The sequence below is a fragment of the Populus trichocarpa genome, chromosome 6 (genome assembly GCF_000002775.5).
Source record: "Populus trichocarpa isolate Nisqually-1 chromosome 6, P.trichocarpa_v4.1, whole genome shotgun sequence".
NCBI classification, from domain to species: domain Eukaryota; kingdom Viridiplantae; phylum Streptophyta; class Magnoliopsida; order Malpighiales; family Salicaceae; genus Populus; species Populus trichocarpa.
This window is the reverse complement of record NC_037290.2, coordinates 20,214,430-20,236,834: the sequence shown is the minus strand read 5'-3', so window position 1 is coordinate 20,236,834 and position 22,405 is coordinate 20,214,430. Positions and strand designations below refer to the sequence as shown.

The following is a 22,405-nucleotide window of genomic DNA, read 5'->3' as shown; positions in this document are numbered from 1 at the left end:
CCCTAATTTTTCCCCCGCACAAATACAGCTAGTTTCTTTCCAAGAATTGTAGACATTTTCGGGCCTTAAAGAGGAGAGTCAATGATAACAAAAAAACCAAGTGAGAAAGACCCAAAAGCCTGTGAAAGAAAATATATAATTTTTTGATCTCGAGCGCATTAAGTAATAGAATTGTGCATTAAAAACAAAAATGTTTGTAAAGCCTCTTTGCCATTTATATTTTTTTTGCTCTTAAAGTTAATTTTAGTCATTTCCCTATTACCAAATAATATTGTAAAAAGACCGACATGATTAATGTGTTATAAAAAAAAAAACTATTTAATTTTACCTGTAGATGACGATCGAGTTTATTAATTAATGATTTTAATTTTCTCTATAAATTGTTACAATAAAAACCTATGTCATTTGGGTTTTGCTAATATTTTTGGACTTTAACGTACGCTTTGCTATTATCTTTCAATTTATTTAATGATTTTCTTTTTTGCTCTTAAATTACAAAATGATAGTTTTTTTTAAAACTTTTAATATGCACACTTTATGAACATCTTAAATGTTATCGTAAAATCATCTCTAAATTAATTTGTTATCTTTTAGGAACTTGAAGGTTCATCTAACTAAGAACTTCAATATATTAATGAAATATTCCTTACAATGTTCTACAAATTTATATAGCTTTTTGACTAGCAATTCCATATAATGTTTGTTAATACAAATTTCTAGAAGACAAGTAATAAATAAATTCACACAAAAAAATAATCATGTTAGTAAGAAATAGTACACATATGACTTAGAATTGATCAATTTTAGGCTCTTAGCGACATGAAACTATTATTATAAGAGTAATTTTTAATCATTTATTACTTGACTGATTAAGAAACTAAAGCAATTTAAGATAATTTAACTAACAAAAACACCATATTCAATCTTAAAATAAAAGGATAACTAGAACATATATGTTCTAGATAAATTCATTGTTTCTATTGCAATGATGAACAAAGAAAAATAAACCCTAAATAATTGGACCTTTATTACCCCATATCTCTCCTAGGACTTTACTTTGTTGAAATTCTCACTTATCACGGTTGTGTTTGGTAGTCAATTCTTTCTGTTTAAGGTAAAGAAATGATTTTACCAAACTTGAATCAAGGTTACACCTACGACAAGTAAGAATTTAAAGAAATGCCTACACATATAGAGATTAGAGAACCTTTTCTAAAAAGCTTCAAGCTGGTCCAAGCCCTAGTCTCAACTCCAAGTCTTCATCGCCATTTTTACCAGAGGTGAACTTGGTATCACCATTTTCTTTCCTAGAAACGTCAACAATAGGATTAGTTATGGTTCTCGCAAGATCCATGTCTACCCCGCTATTAATCTTGACACCATGAATCAGTGTCGTTAAATTTAGTAGTCTCCCACCTCGAGGAGCCTCATTATTCACAGCCCTCTCGTAAGGATGAGAACGATGAGATTCAATATTTAACTTTATATTTTTCTTAAGGCCCCCTTGTGGTCGTGTAGACGAGGATTCGTCTCCAGTTTCATAATCGACACCAGACGGCACCCCTGGGGTCGGAGCACCATGAGTGAACTCGGATCCATGTCGTGGTGCAACTGGTGGCTCAACATCAATGGAAGGAACATGGACTCTTATAACCCTTCCTACAGTTCCGGGCACGTATTTTCTTTTTCTTTTTTTACTGTGGGCATTATAATGGCCACCTAATGCATGCCCGCTCTTGAATTCTCTGTCACAAAGTGAACATATGTATCTACTTCTAAGCTTGGAAGTGACAGTACTTCTTTCATCAGAACTTGTATCATCATCTTTTTCCACCATTAAGAATGAAGAAGATGGATGGATTTAGAATGGGGGAAATAATGAAGAGAAGAGACTAACAGTTGAGAGATATTCTTCATGTATAAGAAAATGACTTGGTGACAAGTATATAAAGGAGTTTCGTACTTCAAAATAGGTTAAAAACTGTGTTGAACTGAATTAGATTTTGTAAGTTGTGACAGATTTACTGTATAAACACAGAGGCAACCCCACTACATGATCTAATCTTTTAATATAATGCTTTTTATAAGGAAACAAAGGTTAATAATAGAAAATAATTTATGTTTTTTACGCTTATGATCCCTTAGAAAGATTAACAGAATCTAGTATTTTTTGGTATCTTTGGACTCCCTTTTAAATTTTTTAAGTAAAATTTGGAAATTACTATTACTTGAGTTTTTTTACATGGAATGATTATAGGTGGCCCTGACAATATTAACATATTAGATCCAGAGGTCTCAATCAATTTTCTCACCAAAAGAAATTCTCTCCAAATTCTCACCTTTTTTTTTTCCCCAACCCTCTGATTTGTTCAAATGATGTTGCAGTGAAAAAGCATGCTTGCCAATTAAAACGCATGTATTACATTGATATCTCTCTAGATTTTTGTTTCCTTTTCTCTCTAAAGAATCTACAGAATAAGAAATAAGCATCTTCTCACGCTACACTGCGGGTCTATATTTTTTAAAAAAAACAATATTTAGCTAATATAAATAGTTGGTATTTTTTTTATAGAAAACAATGTTTAGATAATGCAAACAGGTTATAAATAAATAAAAGAAATTAATTATTCGAGTTATAATACTGACTAGATAAATAAGTTGATTTTATTTTAATTAGAAGGTAAAAGAAAATTTAGACAATGATATTAATCGGAAAATATTTTTAAAAAATATTATGATACCTTGAAAAAAAAATTAAAGGGAGCACAAAATTAGATAAAAAAACTGGACCGGGTCAACAAACACGGAAGAATATAATGGTGAAAAAAATTAACTACACAAAAAATTTAAAATAAACAAATGGTAATTAAAAGAATGAGGTTGAAAATCAAAATAAAAAATAAAATAGATTGAATCGTGAGATTAAATAAACTATTTTTTCAACTGGAGGGTTTAATTAAAAAGAATGCTTGTCGTGCACGCAACGACAAACATGGTGAAATTTTTTCATATTTTTCACAAATGGATAGGTTACCCATGAGAATGAGACCATATTAATTTTTTTTTTTTTTAACAGTGAGTAGGTCACCTATGAGAATGAGATCATATTGAAAAATTTTTGTATTTCTCATAACAGGTAGGTCACCCATGAGAATGAGACCATGTTGAAAAATCTTTGTATTTTTTACAGTTGAGTAGGTAGAGTTAAACCTTTCTGAAAAATCTTTGTATTTTTTACTTGGACAAGTTGCCCATGAGAATTAGGTCAACCTGAAAAATGTTTGAATTATTCTAAAGTCACTTGGATCGGGACAATGAATCTGTTATTGCCATAAGATCTCAAGAAACCCGGCTTGAATAGCTGCGTTAACCAAGAATGTCCTAGGAGGCAAGAAACTCCTTGAAGAAACTTTGAAAATAATAGTTAAGATGATACGATTCTTTTGTTATTTCCTAAGTGAGGCAAATCGCTTAGATGATACGATCTTGCCTCGATCTAGGTAGATCTATAAATCGATTTTACCTCACTTTTTGACAAAGAAATCCCTTTGTGAATCCTAATCTTTCCAATGAAAAAGAATCGATGAGATGATATGATTCTTTTCTCATTTTCTGATTGAGGCAAATCGCTGAGATGATATGATCTTGTTTTAATTCAGGTAAATCTGTGAAACGATACTACCTCATTTTCAAGAATATGGATTCTTTGGTAATCTCTTTCAAGAAATCTCTATCATTTTCTTTTTTTACATGCTTACTATGCAAAATCTTTTTCAAAACTTTGCGTTGTAAAGAGGGGTAGCTATAATAACCCAATTTTGGATCCACCAAACTTTTTTCAAATTTTATTTTTTTCCATTTTTCTTCAAAAAAAGAAGAAGAAGAAAATCCAAAAAAAAAAAAGTTTAAAATTCAAAAATATATTTTTCTCATGTCAATAGTTTTTTTTTCCCATCAAAACCAAGTTCTTTGAATTAACAAAAAATCAAATCATGTTGATTGAGGTAAAAAAATGAGTTTCTAGGTGTTTCATGTTAAAACTGAATCTACCATGTTGATACTAATAAAAAAAATATTTTTAAAATTTAAAATTAATGTTTTAATAATTAAAATTAATTTTTGCTAGTTCAAATGGGTTGATCTATACTCATTCGAGTTTTTTTTAGTTTTTATCCATGTTCGTATAATAATGTAGAAGTTTTTCAACGGAGCAGGTGAAAAGTTTTTCTTTAGAGTCTGAAACCCGGCCTGGGGGTTGACCCGGCCAAGGGGCCGGGTTCCCGGGTTTCATGGGTCAACCCGGGTCAACTCGGGTCAATCTGGATTAACTCGGAAAGATTAAAAAAATTGAAGTTTTAATATTTCATATGAAAAAATCCATGTAAATATAGATTATACATATTATGAAGTTTAAAAGAATATTTTAAAAAGTTTTTTATCCCACATTAAAAAGATATTATATTAAGCTTTTAAGTTAAAGTATTTAAACTAAAAAAGTTTTTTATCCCACATTGAAAAACATAACTTTTTCCTTTGAAACATAGAGTATATATACTAATAGGTTTCAAATCCCACATTGAAAAAACATAACTTTTTTCATGGGAACATAGAGTATATATATGAAAGGGTTTCAAATCCCACATTGAAAAGATAATATGTTATCCTTTTAAGTTTAAGTATTTAAACCAAAAAGTTTTTTATTCCACATTGAAAAAACATGATTTTTTTCTTGGGAACATAGAGTATATATACTAATGAGTTTCAAATCCCATATTGAAAAAACATGGTTTTTTTCATGGGAACAGAGTATTTATATGAAAGGGCTGCAAATCTCACATTGAAAAGATACTATGTTATCTTTTAAGTTGAAGTATTTAAACCAAAAGGTTTTTTAAACATGACTTTTTTCTTGGGAACATAGAGTATATATACTAATGAATTTCAAATCCCACATTTAAAAAAAAAAAAAAAAACCGGGTCTCATCCCGGTTCGCCCGGGTCCCGGGTCGTCTGGGTTTGGCCGGGCTATTGCCACAACTAGTCTTTTATTAAACTCAGACCGGTCCAGCCACCAGATCGACCCACCAGACCGGGCCAGGTTTAATAACAGTACTTCAGACGCCCTTTGGTTCCTGTCGTGTCCCTTTCTGTCATATAAAAGCGCCATTGCAAAGTCCTAAAAAAAGGAGGCGAGGAGAATGACAATCACAATTGTTAAGAGATGAAATTACTGTACAATTTACTATTCATCCAGTTATTTCTTTTTCTTCACCATAGCAGGATATTGATTTTAAAAAAAAACTCAAAAAATACCAAAAATATCCCAACTGTTAGATATCATATTAATTAGGTGTGAATTCTTGATTTGATTTTATATTACTACATTTGATTAAAACTCAAACACTTCATCATCTTTAAAAATAAGTTGTTAATTGAATTGATCGAAATTCAAGCTATACAATTTATTTTGAATTTTTTATAAGTTTATCCCGATCTTATTATTTGGTCATAAATTTGGTGGGTTAACTTGAATAGATTTTGTTTATTTTTTATGTTTTTTTAAATTGATTTTATTATAAATTTTATCATTTATTATTATATTGATTGAGAATTGAGTTTCATAATTTGTTATAATTGCTTTTTATAGGGCTATCACAGTCTTGTAAACCCAGATCATGAATTTGACATGTTAATTCTGGTTGACCGGATCAATCCAATATATTGTCTCAATATTTAAAAAAGTATTATCTTAAATGTTTTATAGTCAAACTATATTTTTAATGATTATTTAAATTATTTTTGAACCTGTCAAGTTACTCTGCTTATATTGAATTAACCCCACACATTTATTATTATTTTTACTAAAAGATATGTTGGCAACACAATCCGATCCATAATGTTGGGCAGGCTAATGATCTAGTGTATAGTTATAATATAAATCAATGTGTATCCATAGATACATGCATTCATGGAATAATTTATTCATGACTTGAATAAACATTTCTCTGTATATATTAGTTTAAATAACTTAATTGATGGGTTATTCATTGTTATTGTAATATTTATTTAGTTATTAATATTTCTCAGAATTAATTATATTTATTTAATTAGGGAATTGTTATTAAGAGATTGGTGCTCTAGGCTTTTTTTTAAAAAAAATATATTTGTAATATTGAAAGTTTCCTTACATAGTTGTGTGTTTTTTATTTGAAGGGTATTTTTGAAAAATAACAGACCTCTTCATCCCATATCCGCCACGTAAATGGTTGTTTTCGATGCATTGCCTCCAAGTCCGGCCACCTGGTTCTCCATGAAAGGAGAAGAAAACACAAGAGAGAGTAACTTGATGGGATAAGGAAGCATTGATTGATTTTTGAGCAAAAGTAACGTCGGAAAGCAAATCCATTACGTAGAGGTTGCCCGTTGCCATGCTGTAGAAAACTGATTCCAAATGTGACGTAATCAGAAAGGGTTAGTCATAGGAACTTAAAAATGTCTGGTTTCGTGGACGTTGAAGAACAAGACTAGCCATCGTACTGGACCAACTCATTCCAGAATAAAAAGTAATTCACTTAGAATTTAATACATTCAATTGTACTAATTGGATTTTATTTTAGTGCAGTAACTACAAAAAAATTTAACAAATATAAATATAAATAGAAACACCTTCATAATTTTGTTTATCGTTATATATCGAGAAAATTATAATGAAAAAAGAATTACAATAATATATATATATATATCATTTTCCTAATTTTTATGCTAATATCATGTTATTGAGTTTCACTCCTCCTAACTTTTTTTGATTAATTTTAAAAAATCAATCAATAATTAATTATGTGTAATTATGTGTGAGAAAGAGTCAAGATTTTTGTTTCCTTTTATTTTCTTTTATCTCTTTTATAATGCATTTATTTTATTTTCTTGTAAATGATCTTTCAATATTTTAGTGATTATCTTCTAAATAATTTCTTTTTTTTATTAATACACTCTATTATTATATATATATATATAAAATTAATAAGCACAATAAGCACACAAACTTTTACTGTATTAATTTCAATTCGTTTTTTGCTATATCATAACAAGTTTCTTTCATGTGTGTGTGTGTAGGATCATACTTTTATTAATAGGGAAGTGAAATTATAAAAGAAATTAAAGGGAAATCACAAAAAAGTACAGCAGCAAGCCAAAGAGGATATAGCTAGTTAGCTACAGGATGTTGATGAGTTTATCCATTCAACTACGTCTAATTATTAACTACATGCGTTAAAATATATATTTTACCAAGAAAAATAAAAATTAGAAATCGGTTTTTAGAAATAAAAAAAATAGTAAGAAAAATCAAAGGAAAAAAAAAACACAACACACAAGAACACTTTCTCTCTTCCAAAAGCTATATTGAATCTAACAAACATAAACTTAAAATCCATTTCAAAAAATTTTGAATTTTAAATTAGAGAAAAACTCTCTAAAATTATTCTCACAAAAACACAAAAAATTATGCACAAAAAATGTAAAATTAAAAAAAATTCCAGCCAAAAGTTATTCATCAAGTTAGCAAAAATTTTCTTCTTATTAGCATAGATAAAATTCTCAATTTTAAAGTCGGAATACATAACCAAAATCTCAATTATTTTTCTCAATATTGCATCTCACTAACGTTGTTGGCCAAATACTTTTAACAATCTAGAAATTTTTCGCTTAATGTATATTGTGCAACTAGCTTCATCTATGTTTTTTTTTTTTTTAATACAAGAAATTTATTATGAGCTTTATAGCTATTAAAAACATTACTTAATAGAAATAGAAAGAATAAAAATAGAGTATTAAATTCTTTATCATCAAAACATGAACCATGGGAACTAAGAAACTTCCTCGTTAACTCACAAAAACCAAAGCATGATTAAACATGCAATAACGTAATAAAAACTATAACCATACAACTAAATCAACTTTTCTATAAACTCTTTGCTTGGTCAAATGATCCGCTACATAATCTTTTTTTATAAACACGTGTGAAATTCACAGAAAAAAATATACTACATGTATTTTTTTTTTGATAGTAATCGAGTATATTATAAATAGGCGACCCCATTAAAAAGATGAGGGCTGAAATAAGAAAGATTACAGGGGGGAATTAAATCATAAAGAGAGCGAGGAATTTACAACCCCGACTAGTTAGTCCAGTTCATGATATATTCAGGATTTCTATAAAGATCGAAACCTGTGTAACTGAAATATTTAACAGAGGACTTCAACCAAAAGGCCAACCGATGAAAGGTGAGGTCAAAAATCACATCCCAGTCTGGAGTTTTGGAGTCGAAGATCATATTGTTGCGCGCTATCCAAATTGACCAGTATAATCCTTTACAGAGAAGGGTAATTGCTTGACGTTGAAAATTTCCTTTTAACAGGCCGGACCATTCCTGAAGGTTATGATTTGGGTCTTTTGGCAGACAGCCTACACACCCAAACCATCTGAAGAGTCAACCCCAGAGAGACCAAGATGTAGGACTAGAGATGGAAGAGATAATGTATAGCCTCAATCTCCTTGCAGCAGAAAGGGCAAAGAGCATCCTCATAATTGATGATTCTTCTCTTAGCTAAGAAATCTTTTGTGCAAACACTGCCGTTTAGGAGAAGCCATATGAACACATCTATTTTCGGAGGAGCAAACCCTTTCCAAAGTAGAGCAGGGGAGTGAAGGTTTGATGAAACAATTAAACCATCTAGAAGATGGCATCCTGAGGAGACTGTGTAGACGTTGGAGCTGTGGGATTTCCAAATCTTTCTGTCTTCACCATCAGAGAAGACTAGACCACGTTCCACTTCTGCTATCAAGCTTTCCCGCATACAGAGCTCGCGGGATCGAAGTGGTCTTCTCCAAGAAAGATTGATTGAGTTATCACTTTGGTTATGGACTTCTGCAATGCTTAAAGATTGCTGCAGGGAGAGGTTGTAAAGCCTAGGAAACATGAACTGAAGAGGGGCTGCATGGCCTAGCCAGGAATCAGACCAGAACCTGATGTTTCTCTCATCGCCCACCTTGAACCTGACATTGGATTGGAGGGGAGCGGATATGCTGTTATTTAAGGAAATTGCAGATACTAAGCCACGCAAAGTTGGAGATAAAGAGCCTGCAAACACAGGAAGGCCATTTACGAAATATGGCCGGTGCTTTCGTAGGATAAGATCTTGCCAACCTCCTACCACTCTTTTATCAAGGTTCCAGAGCCATTTAAACATCAGAGCTAAATTTTTGTTATGAATAGAACCCAACCCAAGACCTCCAAGCGACTTACTCTTAATTACCTTGTTCCAAGCAACCTTACAAATACCATGTGAATTTGAGGTGCCCTTCTAGAGAAAACGACGATTGATGGAGGATATAGCCTTTGTAATTCCCTTTGGCATAGTAAAAACAGACATGTAGTATAGAGGTAGAGAGTTTAAGACAGATTTAATAAGACATATTCTCCCAGCCATGCTCAGAAACTTCCCTTTCCATTTGCTTAACTTTGCTCTGATTATTGACAATACAAGTTTCCAAGTGGAGAGCCTAGTTGGGTTAGCACCAAGAGGCAGCCCAAGGTATGTGACTGGGAAAGTGTCACTGCGACAGAAAATTGCGTTAGCCAGACCTGAAGTGTATTCGTTGTCCAAATTAATTCCTATAAGTGAGCTCTTATAGAAATTAACTTTCAGCCCGGAAATGATCTCAAACCAGCGAAGGATCCTCTTGGCATGCAGAAGAGAGGAATAATCATTTGGCAGGAAAATCAAAGTGTCATCTGCATATTGCAAATGGGTTATGTGATGCCCTGGAAAAGTCTGCAAGCCTTTGAAGTAACCCGAATCAGATGCCCTGTTGAATAAAACTGATAGCCCCTAAACTGCTATGTCAAATAGGAAAGGAGAGAGGGGGTCCCCTTGCCTGAGACCCCTCTCCACACTGAATTCTCTGCTAGGAGAGCCGTTTATGAGGATGGCCAATTTAGATGTGGACAAACATTCAGAAATTAGATTCCTCCAGTGAGAGCCGAAACCCATATAGTCCATGGTAGAATCGATATGCTCCCACAATATCGAGTCGAACGCTTTATGAAAATTTACCTTTAGCAAAAACTCGTGGTCCTTCTTGCTGCGAATAGTATGGACAACCTCGTTTGCTATCATGAACCCATCTAGAATCTGACGCCCCGCAATGAAAGCAGACTGGTTTACACTTATCACATCTGGCAAGACACTTCTGAGCCTAGTGGACAATAGTTTTGCCACTATTTTATACAACCCATGAATCAAACTAATCGGCCGAAATTGGGAGAATCTGCACGACCCCTTAGTCTTCGGAATCAACGTTACAAAGGATGAGCCAATCCCCTTTGGTAATTTACCTGTTCTGAAAAATTCTTTGACCATCACAAAGATGTCGGAGCTGATAAGATTCCATGTCTTTTTATAGAAGGAGAAGGTGAACCCATCAGGACCGGGGGCTTTTGAACCATCACAATCCCATACAGCTTGCTTCACTTCCTCCAATGAAGGTAATCTTTCTAACCAAACTGATCTTGCTTCTGAGATTTTAGAGAATCCCGAGCCCCCCATTTCCATTCTTTTGCATTGTGGCTTGGCAAACAGAGATGAGAAGAAGTTGACAGCACCCTCTTTGATGTCATTTGGAGAGACTAAAAATCTATCATTCAGTTCAATCGTGCTGATTTGGTTGCGGCCATTCCTCAAACTTGCCGAAAGGTGGAAGAAACGGGTGTTTTTATCCCCCATTTTGCACCAATTTTGGCGGGATTTCTGTCTCCAAATATCCTCAATCTTCCTGCTGACCTCCCAAAGCTCAGAGTTCAGATTCTTAAGCTTTGATTTTTCAGTCTCAGACAAGAGGCGAACCTCGCTTAAATCTTCGATGGTTGTGATGGAGTTCTGAATGTCTTCAAGTTTTGTATTTTGATTACCGAAAGTGGATTTGTTCCATTGTCTCAGTTTTTTCCCCAAAGTTCCTAGTTTCTTTACCAATCTATAGTCCCCTGGAAATTCCTTGCAGCTATCAGACCAGAGGATCTGAAAATCAGCTAAGAATGAAGGGTGAGACAACCAACAGTTAAGGAAATGGAAAGGCTTCCATCCCCAATCAACCTTTGGTGTCTGAAGAAGCAATTGACAGTGATCAGACATCCCCCTAGGGTAGCGGTTGAGTGATAAGAATGGAAATTGAAGGTGAAACTCTGGAGATGCAAAGGCCCTATCGATACAGCTCATGGAACCCCCCCTAAACCAAGTGAAACGGCTGCCCTGCAGTTTGAATTCAATCAGAGCACAATCGGATAGGAATTTACGGAGAGCAGCTGACCCTGAATGATTAATATAGCCGCTACTTCTCTCATGAGCATGAAGAGTTTCATTGAAATCACCTATCACAACCATTGGTAAATCAAAGGCAAACTTCAGAGTGGTGATGTCTTCCCACAGCTTAGCACGGTCTTGCACAGAAGATGCAGCATATACACCAACTACCATGCAGTTAAAGGAAGAATTAACATGTTTGCCGCTTAGGCTGATCCATTGGCCCCCAAATTCTATGGAATTAACCTCAAAGATAGAGTTATCCCACATCACTATGATCCCTCCTGATTTGCCAACAGACTCTAGAAAAGCTCATTTAACAGTTACAACATTCCACAGATTTCTAATGAAGGAATCGCAACAGTTATCTTTTTTTGTTTCTAATAGAAAGCAGATGCCAACATTACTGTTGAGCAACCTATTACGGATGGAATATCGTTTGTTCAACATACCCAACCCACAACTGTTCCAAGCAAAGATATTCATAGATATAGCAAGACCAAGCCTGATCAAACTTAGTAGGGTGAGGAACTTACAGTTGATTGACTGATGTCCACTCGTCTACTTCTCTGTCAATGTTCCCCCGAACTCCCTCTTCATACCCTATAAGATCTTGGTAGATTCCCAATCCCAGAGCCGCTGCATCATGTAACATTTCACGAGTCTCCTTGTCTCTATCAAAACCATCAGCCTGATTATCCTTGTAGGCTACTTCAAACCGAACATTTCCTTGCTTAATTCCTGAATTGAGGGAATCAAAGGAGACACCTTTCTCGGTAGTGTTGGCTACACTACCGCTAGCTTGCAACACTTTCAGTTTCCTTGTTTTGCTTCTAGCATTCCTGTTGTTTTCTTTGATCGATTCTGAGGAGGCCTGTTGGCTGCACTGAGAGTTCAAAGGGCTTGGTAGAATAGTATGTGCATCACTGGTCTCTGTATCCATGGAGGCATGATTTGGGGTAATATCTGTATGTTTATCAGAAGATGACTTAATAGCAGGGGATGAGCTATTATCTTTTAGATATTTGTTTCTGTAGGAGTCAGGAGCAACATCTGTTAAGCCTCTGTTAGCCAAAGCATGTCTGTTTTTCTTCACTTTCTTCCTTTTTATGCATGTATATTTAGGGCCAATTCTTCTGATTGGTCTAAGCTTCTTCCTTTTTCTTTCCTTTCGTTCCATATCCACCACTTCTTGAGGTTCCGCCAGATCACGTATGAAATCCGAGTAGGAGTTCCGCAATTGATTCTGATCTAAATTCAAGGTTCTTGCTGTTTTGGAGGAGGACCTTAAATCCTGGGATGAAGAAGTGTTACATAGCCTTGTTCCTTTCACCTGGCATGTGATGCCTTTTTTTCCAGTGCCCACTCCTGTAACTGCTTGTACTGAGACATCTGTGCTGCTGTCACTGTCGGTTGCCTCTTGCATGTTTTCCTTTAATCTGTTATCGTGTGACATTGTAGGGGGTGGCTGATATGTATCATTGTGTATTTGCTGATCTGTCGTCTGGAGGTTATGTGTTTCATCTGTTTCAGGGAAAAGGCATGCGTTTTTTGAAATTGTGTCAGTTTGATCCCAGTTGTTTGTTGGCCCAGTGTGCCCCTGACAGAAGATGAGAGAGAAATCACTATCCACATCCGTCTTTTGTTGCTCTGTTATAGTAGCGTTCGTTGCACAAAGGTCACCGCCAGGGTCAGTAGTCTTTAAGCCCGCTGCCGTGACCTCATCTGAAGTGGCAAAGTCGCTGCATGACTCTTCATCTAATGTTGCAGTAATATCCATTGAATGTTTAATTGTAGACAGTAGGGGACAAAAATCCGGTTTCATTTCCATGATTGAGATATCAAATTCGTCACCATCTAAAACCAATAAAACATGCTCATTTAGAGTTTCAAAGGAAGTTGTGCTCAGCAACACTTTTACTCCCGTGAGCGATCCTTGGCTCACGCTGGTGATGTCGTATCCAACCATCTTCCCTGCTTTCTCAATAATGGATTCAATACATCTGCGGTTCCATCCTATCAAAGGTAATCCCAGTATAGACACCCATACAAATCTATCTGTAGCTTTAGCTCCCTTTTTCCATGGTTTCAGATGAGAGAATGATGTTTTCAAAACAGAGGATCCATTAACCAGCTCTTTCTCCATAGATTCTCGATTTGAAAAGGTAATGACTGCTTGGCTTGCTCCTAGAAAACGGAAGCCCACTGTCTGCCTAATATTTTTTAGAACTATATGCTCAAGGTGAGCATAGTCCACGTTTGTGTTTATGGATCCCACTAAACTTCTCAGAAGCCATTCCTTGTCATCAGGGATAGACTCATAGTACACCGTCTTCTTTGGGTGCTTTGTGTCAGAGAGAGCTTCAACAAATGTCCGGGAGTCCCTGAAGGTGAGTTTAGGCATGGCTTTTGGTTGTGGTTGTGGTTTTATAACAAGGTCTGGTTTTTTCCTTTCTGGATCTTTTTGAAATCTGACTGGGTTTGCACGAATTTTGTATGAATCGAACCAGATAAGGTTCAAGCTGTCACAAATTTCAGATTCTTGTAAAGTTGAGAGGAATGAAACAAAGCCAAACCGTCTCCCTTGTGATGTTTTTTTCCTGGAGACAAAAAGATTGGTAACATGACTAATCTTTGAAAGCCTCTTTTTGAGGTCATGATAATCTAACCATGATGGGAAACGTTCAAAAAAGAACTTAGAAGGGGCAAAGACTGGGAAGGTTGTGTTAGAAGGAGGATTGTTGTTCTGGACGTTTCTGGTTTGGTGCACAGGTGTCGGGAGGCTTAGTGTAACAGGGGGGATGGAAGGTTGTTGTGGGTGTTTAGGTGGGGGAGGGGGAGGGGGAGGGTAAGGATCTGTGAACTTGGAAGTTTTGTTGACCGGTATTTGAGAGGCTAAAGTGTTAAGAGTCTGTAGAGTTGTAAGAGACTGGTTTACAGTGGTGATCGAAGGCTCTTTGGATGGGAGCATGTTTGCAGGTAACACCTTTACTTCTCTATTTGTGGAAATCAACATTACCAAAACAGGGAACTAAGTTTCCCAGCAGTAGCTAGCAGAGCTGTATTCCCATCATTCTTGTGAATACAGAGGAAGTGGTGGTGGGTCGACTGAGTTAGCGGGAAGTGATGGGCTGAGGTTTGTTTAGAAGAAACAGAGGAAGAGAGGGGGAAGATCTTGTGGGGAGCGGCTGGTTTTATTTCTCTAGTTTTGGTCAGGGAAGGGAGAGTGAGATCTATCGGTTGAGGGAGGGGAAAACTTTGACTGATGAGAAGGGGGAGAGGTGTTGAGAAGGGGAGGCTTCTTGTGTTAGTAAGCGGCGGCTCTTTTCAAAATGTGAATCTAATTACCACAAACCAAAATCAAGAGCAAAAACTGACGAAGATCTTCAAGCTAAAGCAAGTTAGATTCCAAACCAAAACCAAGGCAGTTGCTGGTGGTGGAGCTGCAGCACGAGATGCTCCTCATTGCTGCTGAGACAAGTGGTCACGCTTCTGGATCCAAAGGAGCCGCTGCTGGATCCACCGCCAGTGCTGGAGCCGCCACTGCTGGAGCCGCTGGAGCCATCCCTGCCACTGCCTGACCAGTTGGAGATGCTGGATCCGTTGCTGGTTGAGGTGGATCTGGATCTGCTGCTGCTGCTGCGTTGCTGGAGCTCCTTGCCGCTGGATCTTAGTGTAGGGTCCTATAAAATCTTTCCTCCTTTCCTTAAGTTTATTGCTAGCTTTTTCTGTCTTGCTTCAGCCAATTGTGTTGGGAGCCAGTTGGAGATGCTGGATCCGCTGCTGGTGGAGGTGGATCTGGATCTATGGCAGCTGAGAGGGAGGTTTACTTTAGAATTTGAGTGTAACATTTATTGCCAAAAACTTTCAGATGCTTTGCTAAAAGGCTTCCTTCCTGACCATGCATCAATCAATATTTTATCTGTCACTACTTTTGTTAGACATTTGTTTCGTATATACTACATGTATTTAAATGTTATTAAGTTCACCTTATAAGTGTCATGCTCATATAATATTGTTGCCCTTAATCCAAGTAATGACACTGTAAGAATTAATCTCTACAATCTAATCTTTAAAGGAAGTATAAAAATAATCAATGCTGAACTTTTCTAATTATCAAAACCTCAACTTCATTTGATTTCTTAATACTTGTAGAACATGATCTCTTAATACACCACCAATTCCTGAGGGCTTTGGTGTTTTTGTAGAGGCCTCTACATTGCACTTTAATAAACTCATTAGAAGAGGTATTCTTGCCTTATTAGTCCACAAAAGAATACCATTTTATGGACGTAGCAAATCTATCATAGTATAACAGAAACTCTCATCACTGCATTTTGTCCATGTTACAATTCTATGGAAAATAGAGTAATAACTATTATCTCAATCTAGTAACACCTTATTAAAGATCAAATTATTATGTGCATTCCATATAGACCAAACTATACCAAAGAAAAATAACAACCACACTTGTCTTTATATAGATTATAAGACCATTCCACGCCCCTGTAAGAAAAAAAAAACATATAAAGCCTTTGGATTAATTGTTATCCTAACCATGCCACCACCCGTGACCATAATTTACATACCAACTCACAATAAAGTAAAACCTATTTTGTAGTTTCAATCCCTTGTTTACAAAAAAAAAAATAAAGCAACTTAAATCATTTTCTTGTAGCAAACATCTTCTTTGAAGAAAATCTTTTGTAAGTAGCTTATTAAAGATTGTAAGCCATAAATTAAACTCTAACTTTAAAGGGGAAAAAAGAACCATATATCTGACTAAAATGGTTTATCTCTTGGTAGAACAATTGTCTCTTAAAAAGATGAGCAACTTTTCATCAAAAAAATACCTTTTCGATCTGGCCTTCAAATCTTCGTATTCACAATATTTTGACATAAAGAAATCTCAAATAGTAGTTGTAATAATTCCCTTACTTTTACCTTTTCCAATGCCCAAAGTCTAATCCACTATGATAAGGTCCATTCTCAATTAATGCCATCCTTGTTCCTATACCTGAAACTATAGCATTCAAATTTTCACACTTAACATATATAAAAACTATGATAATTGATTTTAAGAGAAGAATCCCCTAACCATTTCAAAGTCTAAAAAGGAGTTTAATCCTCATTTCCATCAACCATTGAAATTGCGTTTTTCAAGCCAATAGATCAATCATCTACACCATTGATAGTATCACAAATACCACTCCAAATAGCTTAAAATCCTGGAACCACTCCATCAATATTAGGCTGATATTTTACATCTAAAAAAGTCCTTCAAGCTATTGAAACATTATTATTGTACCACCATAACCATTTGAATAACATTGCCTTGTTTTTTTTTTTTTTTTGCCATAATAAACCTCAATCCCAAACCCTTTCTATCTTTTAGCCTAGCTAAGAATTTCCAAGCCACCATATAATTTTTCGAGTATTCATATATTCACTCTAAAAGAATTGTGTTTGCATGGAGACAATTTTCTTCGCTTCAGCAAATGGAATTTTAAATAAGGACACATAGTAGAGAGAAAGACTAGACAATAATGACTTTGATAAACAAAGTTTTCCACCTACTGATAGAATCATCCCTTTCTAAGTCCTAAGACAAGACTTGATCTTTACTAGAAATGGTTTCTGAGTAAAGCATAGTCTTGGATTCTTTCTTATAAAAAAACCCAAGTATTTAAAAGGTAAACAACATGATTTACATATTAAAGCATCAACCACACCTTTAATTAATTCCAAATCAACATTGACACACAATCAAAGTACTCTTATGAAAGTTAACTTTCAAACCTGAGTATAGCCAAAACCAATTAAGAATGATTTTAACATTCTTAAGAACTTCCATATAGTTCGAGAAAAAAATTCATTGCATCATTAGCTTATTGCAGTAAATTTGCTATTTGAGAAGATAGATTAATTTTGAATAAAATTCACTCTTTATTACTCGACCAAAAAGAATTGTTAACTCTTATACAATAATATTAAACAAAAAAGATGACAACTGATCCTTTTACCTTATACTACTTTTCATGTGAAACTCATTAAATGGGAAGCTATTTGTTAATACATAAATATGAGCCCTTAAAATATACTCCCATTTAAAGAAAATCCATCCACATCCGAAACCTATAAAACCTATAACTTAAAAAATAAAATCCCAAGTTACCGAGTCAAAAGCCTTATGAAAATCCATTTTAAAAAGAAAGGTTGAACATGTTGTCTCGCATACTATCCATAATTTATAAGCTAAAAGAGAAAAATCAAGAATATGCCTCCCTAAGATGAAAGCAAACTGAGAGTCCCTAATCACTTCATCAATAACTCTTCTAAGTCTCAAGAACACGATCTTGGCAATAATCTTGTATGCCCCATTCACAAGAATAATAGGCCTAAACTCTGTGAACTTATTAGCACCTTTAACCCTTAGGATTAAGGTAATATATCCATAATTAATCTTGTATGCCCCATTCATAAGAATAATAGGCCTAAACTCTATGAACTTATTAGCATCTTTAATCCTTAGGATTAAGGTAATATATCCATAATTAATTCTTTTTGGCATCTGACTGTGTTGAAAAATTATGAAATCAACTAAAACATCTCATCTCTAATAAATGGCAAGCTTTACACACACACACACACACACACACATATTAGAATTAAAATCATCAAGCCTTAGAGCCTTAAACCCTTCAAAACTTCATATTGCTTTATTGACCTTCTTTAATATAATCTCTCTATCTAATCAGACTGAAAAATCATTGCATGAGGACTTAAAGCTTGTACCTTCTATATATGACCTATCAACAAGACCACTACTGAACAAGTTAGAGAAGAAACTTGTAGTCTAAAATTTGATCTCTTTAGGGCTAGAAATTACATTCTCATCAATAACTATTATATCAATGAAATTTCTTCTATTGGAAAAAGAAGTTGACAGTTGAAAGAATCTAGTATTTCTATCACCCAACTTGCATCAATTGTTAGTTATCTTTTACCTTCATAGAGATTCATAATGCTTAGGGTTTAATCAACTTAACAAATTTAGCATATGTTAGATTCCTCTCAACCTTATTTTCAATTACTTTAATTTTAGATTCTGCTATTTTAATTGTATTCTCCTAGATCCCATAAGTGATAAGATTCCATTTCACGCAATTTTCTTCTTAACTTATTAAGCTTTTTAATTAGACAAAAGTGATTTATACCATAACAAAGAGATGCCCACGTCTATTTCAAATCAGAATAGAAGGATTTATCCATCAACTAATAATCTAAAACACAAAAAGGCTTCCTACCCCAATCTTTGCATTTTTTTCCCATAAATAATGGGATAATGGTCTAAAAAGCTTCTATCCAATCTGAAAAGTTTATGTTGAGGGAAAGGCAACATAGCATATAGAATTGCAAAACACTTATCAATACGACTCATAGAAGAACCTCTAAACCAAGTATAACTATGACTGCAATGGAAGCTTGAGAAGATCACAGGTAGTTAAAAAGTTATGAAAGCCTCTTGCACCACCATTATTTAAAAACACACTACTCATTATGAGTAAACTTGTTTTCTTAATTAGTAAGTTATGTGAAATTTTGTTTATAATAATTATTATAAATAAAAAGAAGATAAAAATTATATTCACCCTTTAATTTAAAAATGAACATTATAATCTTTGTACAACTTTGTTTTTAACTTATTGAGTTATTCTGACTTATTTATAATAAATATTATTTTTTTAACTACTTGACTTTGCAATTTTTAGGAACATTAATATGTAAATAAATTTAAAAAGTTCAACAAGATATATAAAACACCAATATTGCTATATATTAATCATTAACTATTACAATGTTCTTTCAATTCTTACATAAAGATAAAAACTTATTCTATGCTAAAGCATCCATCCAATCTAGTCCTCATCCTCTTCAATTCTTGAAAGAATTTTTCAATAGTGGTAGCTTTTTATAAATATAAATAAAGTATTTAATTCAAGTTAATTGACCATTGTTTATAAAAGTAAACATTGAAACCATAAGAAGCTAGAACTCTAAGATTTGGAAGGCCCCAAAGGGCAAAGAGTACAATAGCTAAAGAAAGGATGTCATCAAAACCCTAATTTCAACTCCAAGTCTAAATCCTCACTTCTACTTAATTTAAGTTCAAGATCAATAAGCTCAACCACTAAAACACTAACATTAGGATTGGTTGTTTTCCAGAAATTCTCCCTTGTCTCATTCTTCTTTAACAGATTCTTTGTAAGCTCTCGCCTCTGAGACTCCTCGTTGTCTCGTCTCTTATAAGAATGATGGTGACAAGAAGATCCATTTTTTACCTTGCGCTTGACACGACGATTACCATTTCCTGGCATTTGTATGGACATATCTTGTTGTTCAATAAACTCAAGTTCAATTCCTTGAGCTCGATCTTTTTCCGACTTAGATCTAGCCAAGGTTGCAGCCACAAATTGGACCTCATCTGGAGGAAGATGGTTTAGGACTGCGCCTAAAATATTTGGTGTTGGTGGAAAAATATTATTTAGACTCATTTAATAAATAAAATAATACATTATTAATTACAAATATAAAAAATATTAACATTAAATGGTGATGAAATTCTACATAATAGTAATATGTATGGTGGTGGTGATTCTGATATGGCAATGATTGATATGAGACTAAAATTAATAATAAAGATTATATTAATTTCAAATTTATGGTAATTGTTATTTTATTAATAACAATGAAAATAATATATGTGGTGTGGTGGTGGATATGTAATGGTATATTGGTGAAAATTAATGTTAATAATGTGGTATCTTTTAATAGAACAACTAAAAATAGAAAAAAAAATAGAAAACTAATTATTTTTGTCTTCAAAATTTCATTTTAAATTTCAGAATTGTTGAAATAAATAAATAATAAATGTTTTCTGGTGATTTTGTTTTTCAAAAACAAGAAACATAAGATAAAAAAATGTTGACACAAATGTGCTCTTAAAAAAAAGAAACTAGATTCATTTCTTCTTCTTTCTTCACGACAATTAGTTATTAACATACTACAAAAAGAAAACATTACATAAAACATGATTAAAATATAAAAAGATACATCATATTAGTTGCATGTTTATTATTTTTGTTTGATATTATTATTAGAGTCTTAAATTTAAGTCTAGCTCCTCATTGAGAAAGGCTCCAATACTTGCATCTGCCACAACTGCATTTGATGACTCCCTCATCCAGGCAACCGACTGATCAGAGTTTGTAATCGAATTCGTATCCAGCTCCCGTGGATTCAAATTCTTATTGATAGTAGGATAAGCTGGATGATGGTTGTTGTCATTTGCAAGGGAAACCCCATAAGGGATTTCATATCCATTGTTAAAATCTTCATGATGAACCCTATGTGAGATCTGATGATATGCACCTAATTCGTCACCAAGAGAAGGATCCAACCCAGAACCGGGCATGAAACCGGGCTGTCCATTTCTAGAATGGAAAGAAAGTAATGTTTCTGGTTTCAATATAAGACCATTGCCTTGGTTTGGCATAGGAATCTGGATCAGAAAAGGCATCATATCTTCACCATTTGGAGTCACAGCATGGAGAGGATGAGGAGATAGAATAGCTGGAGTGGTGTAGTTCATCTCCTTCATTGAGAGGTACTCTTCCATCATCATTCTGGAACGCTCCTCCAGCATCATCCTGCCTCGCTTCTCTAGCATCTGCCTGCGCTCCTCGTTACGCTCCCTCTTATGAGCATTCTGGTGGCCTCCAAGGGCTTGAGAGGAAGGGAAGCCTTTTGAGCAACGTGCGCAAATGTAAGCATCCGGTTGTTGCAAGCTCAGCAGTGTAGCTAGGTTTTCCCTTGTATTTGATCGAGCATTGGAGCTCTCACAAGAGTTGGCTTCGCCCTGGAGAAGGTTGGTAAACATCCTTGACGGTGGAAAGACAAAAGGCAAGAGAACTAAGGGACTCAAAAAAGGACGAGAAAGAGTGTTTGTTAAAAGAAAGGTTGGTTAAATTGCGGGTTGCAAAGGATGAAAGGAAGTGCTATTTATATAAAAGATTGGAGGCATTGCACTACTACTAGTTATTTATAAAGTAACATGTATATATGTAGATGAATATAGAGATTTGGCTTTTGTAAAGAGGGTTAAAAAGGGTGAGGTTAGGTTTTCGCATATTTGGGTTTAGATCCTTCCTGAAAAAGGAGCAATGTAAAACTTGCAGACTTCTTTTTTCTTATATGGAATACTGAACCTTGATTTTTCTTGATGTAAACATTATTATATAATAAGAAGATGCCTAGGATGTTTGAATATTTGGGGGCACTTTTTTTGAGCGTTTCTTAAAAATTTTGATTTTTTTACTTTAAATTAATTTATTTAGTGTTTTTTAATAGTTTTGATGTAATAATGTCAAAAATAAATTTTAAAAAAATTATTTTGATGTTTTTACAAACAAAAAACATTTTAAAAAGCAATTGTTACTACAATATCAAACACTATCTTGAATAAATTAAACCTGATCATGATTTTTCTTATTTTTCTTAATTGACCTAATCGCGATCTTAATTGACAAGATTACGTGATTTTAATTTTTCGTACTCGATATACATATATAAAAATATATAAAATCACTTGCAATATACGATATGATAAATTACCTGATAAGTTACATAGTATGTAATATATGATACGATAAATTACCTGATAAATTATAACTATGTCAAAAATATATACTCATGAAATATCATAATTGAACTGAAAGGATATCTCAAACAAACAAAATTCCAAATTACTTGATTTAATCATTCCTCAACCTTTTTCTTTTGATGGAATGTTGTTTGTTAGGCAAAAACAATTTCATTTATAACTAACTAAATCTCAAAATAATTTTTTTTAAAAGAATTATTGTAATGCTTGATAAGATTTATCACCAATGTCATCATATATATGAAAAATAAAATGATATATATGTTATAATAATAGTAACAATACATGCATACTGCCCATTGATACAATCTTAATTTTTTGTAA

General features: G+C 34.0%; 1 protein-coding gene across 1 annotated transcript; it reads right to left on the bottom strand.

Annotated features, from left to right (window-relative positions):
- Nucleotides 1–1,222: 1,222 nt before the first annotated feature.
- On the bottom strand, nt 1,223–1,837 carry LOC7455632 (uncharacterized). The gene has a single exon (XM_002309254.2). The coding sequence runs from the start codon at nt 1,835–1,837 to the stop codon at nt 1,223–1,225; it is 615 nt and encodes a 204-aa protein (XP_002309290.2).
- Nucleotides 1,838–22,405: the final 20,568 nt, after the last annotated feature.

Coding starts and splice junctions, on each gene's coding strand:
- LOC7455632 (XM_002309254.2), bottom strand. CDS start 1,837: ATGGTGGAAAAAGATGATGATACAAGTTCTGATGAAAGAAGTACTGTC.